The sequence below is a fragment of the Benincasa hispida genome, chromosome 10 (assembly GCF_027475165.1).
Source record: "Benincasa hispida cultivar pf3 chromosome 10, pf3_genome.v1.1, whole genome shotgun sequence".
NCBI classification, from domain to species: domain Eukaryota; kingdom Viridiplantae; phylum Streptophyta; class Magnoliopsida; order Cucurbitales; family Cucurbitaceae; genus Benincasa; species Benincasa hispida.
The window spans coordinates 55,880,618-55,893,033 of record NC_143487.1 but is presented as its reverse complement, the minus strand read 5'-3'; the positions used below and the strand labels follow the sequence as shown (position 1 = coordinate 55,893,033).

The 12,416-nt window shown below is 34.6% G+C and overlaps 1 protein-coding gene across 1 annotated transcript; it reads right to left on the bottom strand.

The window, feature by feature from the left end:
• Window positions 1-5,940: 5,940 nt before the first annotated feature.
• Window positions 5,941-6,327, bottom strand: LOC120089145 (uncharacterized). The gene has a single exon (XM_039046560.2). It carries the CDS (start codon window positions 6,325-6,327, stop codon window positions 5,941-5,943), a length of 387 nt encoding a protein of 128 aa, XP_038902488.2.
• Between the last annotated feature and the right edge of the window lie 6,089 nt (window positions 6,328-12,416).

Sequence of the window (12,416 nt, the reverse complement as noted above, 5' to 3'; positions counted from 1 at the left end):
CACCCTTGTCAAAATAGACCTCAAGCGTCGAAAAAAGGTCACAATGCTGATGTGACGATGCATTATGTGTGTGCGAAAGCTACTCGTCCGTTGGAGTTTGTAGCATTGCGGTGCCCTATTTAAGGTTGCAACGCTATCCTATTCATATGCTTCTGTCCAATAGCGTCGAGTTGGAGCATTGATATCATGTTGCGACGTTGGCTGCTTGTCTCAAAATTGATGCTTACTGCCTTTCTGCGTCATGCGAAGGTCAATGGAGGGTTGTAACACTACCCTCAAAGGCAGCTTAGTAATTTTGATGTCTTCTTCCAACATGGTACATCCAACTCTCATTCTCACTTCTTTTTGGCTCGATTTTCATTCAAATGACTCGTTTGCTCTTTAGGATCGATTTACCTACAAACGAGACAATTTAGGCATAAGAATTATTCAATAATGGTAGGATTAAGGACATACTATTAGCTATCTAACAAAAACACCCAACTTAGCTCTTGATCATCCCGAGCAAGGTTGTAACATACAATCATGCAATCAATAAGGCAATGTTCACTCTATTTAACGGTTCCTAACTTACATCTTAACAGTCTTTTAAACTATATAATTAATCACATAACAAACCGAATTCTAACACTCATTTGAGGCTCATTGTAAAAGATACTTTTGAAATCAAAATCATATAAAAATAAACAATAAGGCCTTGAAAACTCTTTTTTCTATGAATCAAAGAATGCCCGAAAAAGCTTTATCCTACTCCCATTTCATCTTCCCTCTGTTGGGAATGTCCTAAAACTCACAGTTCGTAATCATGGAAATATATTCTATTTATCAATAAAAGTATTGTTGAAGAATTTATTCAATAAAAGTGTTATTGAAATTGTATTATGTTCTAAAATCATATCAACGAATCCATGGCTATAGTATGAGTACTTTAACTTTATGTAGAGACATAAAAGAGGATTAAGTTATAGTATATAGCCAAAAGGGTCTATAACTATATGGATGAGATTGGGTACCTCATCCTGGGCATACTATAGATGCGGCCTACTTTATATACTGATACAAACGATGTGATCCCAAAATCGATCATGTGGAGATATGTGAGTGGGAATATCCTAAGCAAAAGATGTTTGCATAAGACTGAACCACGAAATAGTCACTTTTCTTTATAAATACCGTTTATTGTTAAAATTGCCTATTTCAATTCGATGACTTAGGGTAACTCGATTTTAATCTTGAGCTAACTATAAACTTCTGTTTATTCGGGATTATCCTTTAATCTACATAGTGACAGTAGTACAATAGCACTGCTTAACAAGCTTCCCATTTTGGGGATAAGACCAGATAGATAGCTAAGGGCAAAGTCCTGAAAGATGAAATTCACTCTTACCCTTTTTAGGGTTAGCAGATAGGTTATTCCCTTAAGTACTGATTCCTGATCTTGAACAAAGGGGTCCCGCCCTTTCATGGCCGAGAGGGATATAGTTTATTAGTTAGACTATAAACCAATTGTTCAATAGAGGATCAATGGGAGGTTAAGGAACAAGATGTATTTATAGGGGTAAAATGATAATTTTGACCTAACTATAAATATGAACAACCTGTGAATGATCAATTTACTAATGATGGTTAAATCAAGTGAGTAGAAATATATCTACAGTGAGGTGAGTGTAACTATCGAGCTATAGTGGTATGTCTCAGTAGTTAACGAATATTGATTAATTCGGTTTAAAGTGTTTAGACAATAATCTCAAATCATTGGAGCTCAAGATCTGTAGGTCCATAAGGTCCCTCTACTAGCTCGTGAAAGATTAAATCTTGTGAAGTGTTCAAATTCGAAATTAGGGTTTGGAATTTGAAATGTTCAATTTCAATTTTTGGGTTAGGATAATTATATTTGATATATTTAACGTTTAATGTTGTTGAAATTAAATGTAATTGGGGAGTTTAAAATATTTAAATGTTGATTTAATATTGGTTACATGAATAGGATTCATGTTTAAATTAGGTGTTTTATTAATTTAATATTTGATATTAAATTATTATTATTTAATCAATTAATTAAATTTGTTTAATTAATTATTTAATTATATATATTTTATATTAAGAAATCCAATTTAGGAAATTGAATTTTGGTTTAATTTAATTAAATTAGAAATTGAATTAAACATTTTATCTTAAATTTGTTTTAATGGGTTTATACAACATTTGATATTGTTAGTGGATTAATCCACATAATTACACCTAGACCACTAACTAAATGTAATTTGAAGTGTCAAATTGTTGAAAGGCTTAGTGCTTGCATGAATTTTTTAACCTGATAAATACTTCATTTTTCATATTTTAGTTCATGCAATTTAAAAATTTGTAAAATTTCTGCAAAACTCATTTAACTCTCAAACCCATCTTATTCTCTCTTAATTCTGAGTTTCCACCACTCAATCTAAGGCTGAGAATAGTAGAGAAGATCCTCTTGGTGATCCACTAGAGATTTGGAGATCCAATTTCGTGGACTAAGCAAGAAGCAAGTAGAAATCTACAAAGGTACACACAATGAAACCTTTTTTCTGTTAAAAGTTGTTTTTCAGCATGTTTTGTTCTCAAATTAAGTGTAATTAGAGTGCTTAATGATTCTGTTGGCTTCCGTTTTATGCAACTCTATCATCCTCTACTATGGCTCGATTATCAACCCAAGACATACCATTCTTGCCAATCAAAGAGCAACACTTAGCTAAGAGTGCCTAAAACTCACACACACAGAACTTAGAAGGCATTGATTTTACCTAGAGGCTAGCTTTCACACTCGACCGTCGGAATCCTAACCACTCTTTTCTCACGGGCCTTAACTGAACACACTAGAAGTAGCTATTTTCTCCTCTATCCATGCACACACACCATTTATTATTATTATTATTATTATTATTATTATTATTATTATTATTATTATTATTATTATTATTATTATTATTTATTTTTTTATTTTCTTTGTATGCAAGCTAGCTTTTGCTTCTTTTTTTTTTAGGCCACATTTTTTCCTCATTATCTAACTTTTCTCTCAGGCACTAAAAGTTACTCTAAGTTAAAAGTTGACCTTTCAAGGTGACAATAAAAATCCGAGAGGGATAACTCGATTCTAAGACTCTTTAGGATTTATAAAAAATTAAAAAAAGAAAAAAATCAACCTAGGTTCATTATGCATGGGTTTTCATGAAAAGATTTTTATAAAGAGGTCAAAATCGTGAAAGAATTTTCTTTCTAAAAAGCTTAAAACTCAGTAAGTGCATCATCAACTTATCATTGAAAAGAAACAAAAAATAGAGCGAACAGATCTTGTATAAACATCCAGATATATATTCAACAAATTCTTATTCCATTAAATTGATGGAACGAACACATGCACAACGGAAGAAATAAAGGATCTAAAGTACTCTAATTATGTTAATTTAAAAGAATAAGCATGCAAAACAAAATAAATTAAAGGGATTTAAGAAATATAACCTTTGTAGTCTCCAAAGCTTCTCCAAATCCGCTCCAATCTCCTCACGAACAGTTCATAGACCATAATGAGAGTCTTCCCAACTATTTTTTGATCTTAGAATGGGATGGTGGGATTCAATGAGTGACTAATTTGGAAAGGAATAGATTAAGGTTTGAGAAAGATTTAGGCCTAAGATTTTTCTCAAAAATCTCATAATTATCCATTTTGCCAAGAAGAACCAAATATCATAGAACTCTTCTACTTATAGGTCATTTCATGCATGACATGCAATTTTGAGTTTGATGAGAATTTGACACAAAAAAACCACTAACTCAAAGTGGGACTAAGTAGGGCAAGTGTCTTCAATTGAAGATAACACTTAGCAATTCAATAATTGGAATTTTCCACTAACAAATGTTGGATTTTTCTACTAACTTGGTCAAAGTTTGACTCTCAAAGTCCAAAGTCGACAAATTTGAGTTTTTGACTTTCAAAAGTCAAAAGTCAAGAATTTGACTTCCATTGCATTTTTGACCTAGTCAATTATTTGAGAAATTTTGACCAATTTCATTTAATTTCAAAATTAATTCTGATAATCAATTTTTAAAATTAAATTTATATTAAATAATTAATTAAATAATTTAATTTAATATTAAATCCAACACTAATCCCATTTTATAGTAATCCATATTCATAATTTTGATATTTAAATCTTATTTAAATATCTCCTATTTTATCTCTCTTTACGTGTAATTCACAATTAAACATTAGGTTAAATATATTGTATATATTTAATGTTTTGCTCCAAAAACCAAATTTGAATATTTCAAAATTCGCCACACTGTTTTAAAGTTTAGTTCGATATGAGCTAGTAGGTGGACCTCATGGATCTATAGATCATGGGTTACAACGATCCGTGATTAACTGGCTAAACTCTTTAACCTAATTAACGACCATTCGTTAACTACCGAGTCACTCCACTAAAGCCCAGTAGTTGCACTCTCCTCACTGTAGATATATTATGTCCACTCGATATAACCATAATTAGTAAGTTAACATTTCACATGTTGTTCGTAATAACGACTGTTTTTGTTTTACCCCCGAGATTATATCTTGCTCCTTAAGTCCCACTGATCCTCTAATGAACAATTGATTTCTGATCCAATCACTAAACTGAGTCCCTCTAGGGCCAATGAGAGGGTGGGCTCCTTGTTCAAGACCTACAATCAGCGCTTAAGGTAACAACCTTTCTACTATCCCTAAAAGCGGGTAGGAGTGAATTCCGTCTTGCACTATATGTTCCCAACTATCTACCCAGTCTTATCCCTGAAATGGGAGGCTTATTGAGCCAGCGCTGTTGAGCCAACCCTCACCCATACAAATCTATAGATAATCCTGAATAAACAAAAGCTCATAGTTAGCTCAGGATTAAGGTCAAGTTACCTAGGTCATCGCTTTGAAACAGTCAACCTTAAATAGTAAACAATGTTATAAAGTAAGAGTGACTTAATTCTTGGTCTGATCTTATGCAAACTCATTGCATAGGATGTCCCCACTCATCATGTCAATACATGAACGAAGCAGGGTCACTTCGTTTGTAGTACTTTACAACAAATTGTAACAACTATAGTGTAGACCACATCCAATAATGTTACCAGAATAAGACACTCAACTTTATTCATATGCTATAGATCATTTTGACTATTTACTCAAACTTGATCTACTCTTATGTCTCCACATAAAGTTAAAGTATTCATATAATAATCATGGATCTTTTAGTATATTGAATTTATTTCTAAAATGAAATAAACAATTTATATATTCAATAACAACTTTATCGATATACAGAATAAGTTCATTGTTTACAAACCACGAGTTTTAGGACTTAAAACCCAGCGTACACAACAATAATTGAAAATTTCATATCATAAAAAGTTGAGCTCAAATTCTCAAAGCTTACTAGAGATCACATGTATAAAAGAATTGCATAGTTGTGTCTCATCTATACCAAGCATGCCAAAATTCAACTATCCCCAAAAAAAAAAATGAACCATATACCAGATATGTTATGCACAAAATTAGAAAAAAGAAGCATGCTTCGCACCCACCCCAACTTTAAAAACATGCATTGTCCTCAATGTATTGCAAAGTTAAAATTCATGCAAAAGGACAAATAGAAGGAACTAGGGGAACTGAAAAAAACTCCCTTGGATTTTGACACGAGCATGAATTTGGGGCAAGCTTCTTGACAAAGAGCCAAAAAAAATATTTCTTGTAAAGAGAAAGAGAGTTATCAACATTCTTTCAGTTACTACTTTTTGTATTTTTTTTATATTTTTCATTGGTTTAATAAATGAAAGAAATAGAAGAAATAAAGAAAATAAAATGAAAGTCGATAAACGCCGACTACCTCCAGGAAGCACAAATTTTTATCATTGATCGCTCGACGTTAGGTGAGGATGGGCTCAAGTGAATGAGGGTGAAGTCAAAACCAAGCTCGAGTGAGCAAGGTTCAGTTCTCTTTCATTGAAAATCTTGAGACGGTGTCCATTCACCTTGAATTCCTTTCTAGTCTCCAAGTTCCTAATCTCAATTGTTCTATAAGGGAAAAGGTTAATAACTTCCAATGGACCAAGCCACTTGGATTTAAGCCTACCTAGCATGAGTTGGAGGTGTGAATTGAAAAGCAAAACCTTTTGACCGACTTTGAAGTCTTTCCTCACGAGACTCTTATCATGAATCAGTTTGGATTTTTCCTTGTAGGTTCTAGAGTTCTCATAAGCCTCATGTCTCAACTCTTCCAACTCTTGCAGTTCAAGGAACCTTTCTTCATCGGCTTGGGCTAAGCTCATGTTGCACTGTTTCACCGCCCAGTAGGCTTTGTGTTCGATCTCAACTTGTAAGTGGCATGCTTCACCATAGACAAGTTTGAAGGGTGTCATCCCAATGGGAGTTTTGTAAGCTGTCCTATGTGCTCTAATCCTTTCTTTTGGTCTTTTCAAGGATACTCTTTACCTCTCGATTGGATATCTCAGCTTGGCCATTCTTCTGGGGATGGTAAGGAGTGGCCACTCGATGATGGACTCCATATTTCCTCAAAAGGGCTTCAATGGTTCGGTTTCAGAAATGGGAACCTTGGTCACTAATTATAGCGTGTAGGATGCCAATCTGAAAAATATGTTAGCCTCCAAAAATCCCAAAACAACAGCAGCATTATTAGTCTTAGTGGGGATAGCCTCAAATCACTTCGACACATAATCAAAAACTAGAAAAATATACAAATATCCATAAGAAGAAGGAAAGGGACCCATAAAATCCATGCCCCAAACATAAAAAACTTCACAGATAAGAATTGAGTTTAATGACATTTCATTCCTCCTAGAAAGAGATTTTGACCTCTAACATTTCTCACAAGATTTATAGTATGCATAACAATCAGCAAATAGAGAGCTCTAGATCAAACCACTATTTAAGACCTTCTTAATAGTCCTTTTAGGGCTAAAATGCCCACGACATGCCAGTTCATGACAAAGTGATAGCAATGACTCAAATTCTTCATCTGAGACACACCTCGTAATGATTTGTTCAGAGCATATCTTACAAAGGTAAGGTGGATCTCAAACGAAATATTTAGAGTCACTACATAGTTTAGCTCTCCTAGAAGTAGGCATATCATGAGGAAACTTACCAATCACCAGGAAGTTAACCATGTCAACATACCATGGTATTGATGTGGTTATTTGGAACAAGTACTCGTCAGGAAAATCCTCTCGCACAGGTGTTGGATCTTTTTTTTACACTATCTTGCTCAAGTGATCTACTACTGAATTTTCTGCTCCCCTCCTATCCTTGATGGTCAAGTTGAATTCTTGAAAGAGAAGAATCTAATGAACAAGTTGAGGCTTGGACTTCTTCTTGGTCATGAGGTTCCTAAGAGCAAAATGGGCAGTATAAATTATGACAAGAAAACCATCGTTTAGCAAAAGCTAAGCGATCGTCTAGCAAAAACTATGCGATCGTTTAGCTCATTGCTTAGCTAAGTGTCTGTCGCCTACAAACACTCCACGATCGTTTACCTTATCCAAGTTGTCACTTAGTAAATCCTATTTACTTGACAACTTCCGTGAGAATATTTTCGAGAGAGGAAATCTCAAAATCACAAAATTTCAAGCTTGTAAAAACTTACTAAAATTACGAAAACATTTTTCCTTTTATCTCACGGTTACCATGAAACCACCAATAACCTCCCACTCAATTGGTTATTAGAGAAACAGAGATAATTATCCAATAATTAATATTATTATAAATATAAATGATAACCAACTTATCATACTGTATTTATAACCTATAGTTGTATATTTCATCTCATAAAACATACAAACCATAGCTCTTTTTCTATCTCATTGCACTTAATATAAATCTCATTTACATTAATCCTCCACTAGATGTATCTCATACATCATATCGATCATATCATATATAATCGAATTACCTCTTGTCAATTTGAACATTTCAAATCAACACCAAGAACTGATCCTCAACTGAATCTATTGAGCTACTAAGGGGACCTTATAGACCTGTAGCTCGAAACTCCAACAGTACGTGAATAACTGACTAAACTCTTTAGTCACGAGATCCACCATCCGTTAACTACCAGGCACTCCACTAAAGGCTGACAGCTGAACTCTCCTTACCACAGATATATTATATGTCCATCTTAACCAGCAGTACAACAACCCTTCACAGATCGATCATAAGTACAGTTGGGCCAATAACCATTATGGCCCTATAGTTACATCTAACTCCTTAAGTACCACTGATCCCTCTAATAAACATAAGTCATAGTTCTACTAAGACTGAGTCCTCTCTTCCAAAGAGAAGTTGTGGCACTATGTTCAAGCCCCGAAATCAATCCTTAAGGAAGCAATCTCTCTACTTATCCTTGCTTTGGGAAAGAAGTGAATTCCATTTTGTTTAATGAGTTCCCAGCTCCCAGATCAGACAATTCCCCCAAAAGGTAGGCATGTTGAGTTGGCAATCTGACCACTCTCACCTATACTAATCAAAGGATCGCCCTCAAAGGCAGAAGTTCCCAAAACACTCAGGATTTAGGTTGTGTCACCTATGGTCGTTTAGGTGAGATGTAAGTCTTTAATATCAACGTCGTTATATACAAAGTCTAGTCATCTCGTGGTCTGATCTTATACAAACTCTTTGTGTAGGACACCCCCACTCGTACATCTCCACATGAATGGTCAGGATCTACCATCTGTAGTAGTTTACAACACTTGCAAACCTCTACAAAGCGGGCCGTATCCGTAGTGTCACCAGGATCAAGTATCCCAGCTTAATCCTTATACTACATACCTATTTAGGTTATCACTTAAGTCATGATCCACTTGTATATCACATATATACATGCTTAAGTTTATATAAGATAACCATGGAGCTTTGTTTATTGGATATGAGTAAATGCCAGAATGAAATAATAGTTATTTTATTCATAAAACAATGTGTATCATTACAAACAACAAGACTCTGGGAGAATTAGGATACCAATCCCAACAGAAACTTATGAGATTTCTTGAGTGGAGCATGTTGATTCAAGAGGATTCCAATCCTTTATATAAACCAAGGTAGGCAAAGAAGGGTCAGAATCCATGCCTTGAAAACCCTCCAAGTAGTTTCGAAGCTAAACAATCGAAGACCATAAAACCAGCAAGTTTGAATAATTAGGCGTGATCTAACCAAAATTAGGATTTTGATGCGGGCACATCAAACCTTCAATACGGGCATATCACTATTCATTTATGCAAAAACAATAGAAACCTCTATAAAAGTTTATGAAATCGATTCAAAAAAACAGTTAAAACTTACTTAAAGCTATTCAAAGACAAGTATTTGTTCATTTTACTCATTTTAGGTCATTTTAGGGTCAAAATGTCATATGAAGTCTTTGTTTACTAAAGAAAAGTAACAAAATATATAGTGAAAACATACTCTTTGACACATTTATCAATGATACCACTTTTTCTTTAAAGATCTTTTTTTCATCAAGAAATCAAACACTTCCTATTAAAGAAACCAATGCAAAGCTAGGCGCACTATGAAAAATAAACAACTAGTCAAGACCTTCAACCAAACAAAATTTACAATAACTTATCTAAAAATAATATTTGTAGTAATTAGCAGAAGACGAAGTTGAACCACATAGGGAGCCTAAGAGTAGTTTCTCACAAGATAATTCCCAAGTTAAAGCAGTAATAGAGGGGTTGGAAATGAAATAGAAGACTTAAGGTTAATGGTAAGAAAAAAAAATTAAAAGGATAGAAGCGTGATATAACCAAACAATTTAGCTTAGAGGAAGGGAGGTTAATCTTATACAATTCAATCACAGGAATGTGAAATAAATCCATTTGATGAAATACAAGCACATGGCCAACTCACTCATCCAAACCAAGTCGTTCGGAAAGCCAACTTTTTGGAAAAGTCGAGCAAGTGCCTCAACTATTAATTAACATGAACACCAAAATTAAATTATACATCGTCTAAACATCGTCCTACTAGGCACAATAGCTTTTCATCCAAGCCTAAACATTTACATCACGCTTAAAAGATACTACCACAATGATTAATCAATTGGATACTCAAATTCATTTAATCAATTTCTCTTTAATCCTAAATTGATCGTATAAATACGAGTCAACAAACATTCATACATTAGCCAATTCCTTCTACTTAGGCAACACTTTGCCACCCTTCCTCCCAATAGTCTCCTAACACTGTCGACAGGAAAGGGCAACGTTGTGACGTTGTATTCTATCTAGCAACGCTGCTTCAAGTATCATGTAGCATTCAGACAATACTCTATAGCAGCATTTTGGCCTTTTAATTCATATAGTTGAGCCTGGTTGCTTGGTTTGACCCTTAACTACTCTATTTAACTCCAAAAATACCTAAGATGTCTCAAAGGCCTCTTAAACTTGATTTTCTACAAATAAGAATATTTAACTATCAAACTCTCTTAACTCACAATAGGCTAGGAAAGATAGCTCTTTTATTGAGCTATCAAGAAGTTTAATAACAAGCTTTGCAAAAATGTTTTGGTTGCGTCCCAGAAAGTGTACATTTTTAACATCATTATACTCAATAGGTTCATCTCAGTTTCTTCCTTATAGACTGTTTCTTGACATGGCACGAAATAGTCTATTTCACCCAAGATGTCAATGCATATTTCCTTAAAACTTCATGCCTATGTAGTGCGGAAAGCTTGTGGCTCTTGCACACTTAGTGTTCAATGTTATTCTCATCCTTAGTATGCTATGTGTCAATGATAAACCTCTCCCAAGTAGCTTTGTATCTCAATACAAAAATTAGATAGGTAGTTTTATGAGTTAATTGTATCATTTGCCCAAAATTTTAAGCCAAAATGAGATTTGACTTGACTTTTGAAAGTAAGGTTAGATAACCTTTTGTTTACATCAACAATTTTTTTTTATTGTTTTCTTCTCTTCCCTCATATCTCTCTAATTGCCTCACTCACTCTTCCTTCCAAAAAAAGATCCCACCATGAAAGCAGGGGCTAAAGTGAGAAAACAAGTGAGAGTATAGAACTAGAGCCAAAAAAAAATGGGTGAGATCATGGAGCTAAAAGAGAGAAAAATGAGTGAAAGTCGTGAGCTAGAGTGAAAAAATAAACTAGAAAGTTATTTCCTTAGGTTTTCATTTAGAATAAGATGAATATGTGAGAGTTTCTGAACCTAACTTAGATGGCCAAACAAAACGCAAACAATAAGTAGAAATAAATCGAAAACAGTAAAGAACACCAAGATATATAGTGGTTCGACCAGTTTGGTCTACATCAACTTTGAGAACCAGCTTGAATTAATTTATTAATGAGCAATAAAGGAATTTTACAAATTACAGATAATCAACGAATTCACCAATCTGTAATTTCAATATTCACTGATACCGAGAGAGATCTGCACACAATGTCGCCTCTGAAAACTGAGAACAACCCGCTACAAAAACAGCCCAAAAACAGTGTACTATCGCCTCTGACCAGCAAACCACGCGTAGATCCGCACGTATCTCTCACCGCAGCCGGAAACAGCCTCCACGGCGAACTTCTCAGACTGGACCGCAGCACCCGAACTCGGCACCCACCAGACCGGAACTGACTTAAACCACACGAGAACCAACCGCTGAACCACACGAGAACCGGCCGCTAACTAAAACCACGCGAGCATGCCGCGGACTGAAACCACGTGAGCACACCGCAAACACACGCCGAACGAACCACCCATGGTCGGACGAAATCCGAACTCCAATCTTCGTCCCAGGCGGCTCCTCATTCTTCAGGTGACTACTGCTGCACCACTTGTGAGAGTTTCTGAACCTAACTTAGATGGCCAAACAAAATGCAAACAATAAGTAGAAATAAATCGAAAACAGTAAAGAACACCAAGATATATAGTGGTTCGACCAGTTTGGTCTACATCCACTTTGAGAATTAGCTTGAATTAATTTATTAATGAGTAGAATATATATACAACCTAATTTGAACTAAATAATGCATATAAAAATAAATAAAAGGAGAAGAATGTACAAATCACAAATAGAAATATATTTCCTAATATATTTCCTAACACCCCTCAAATTGGAGCATAAGGATCACAAATGCCCAATTTGTAAAGTAGATAAAGAAATCGTTGTTTCCCTAATGCCTTCGTAAAGATATCTGTAAGTTGCTCATTATGGAAACTTAACATGTAACAATAGTGTATCTTGAACGATATCACGATATAGTGACAATCTATCTTAATGTGTTTTGTACGTTTATGAAAAACTAGATTTTGAGCAATATGTAATGTAGATTGACTGTCACAAAATAAATTGATGGCACGTGGATGATCCACCCTAAACTCCCAAGAAATACTTT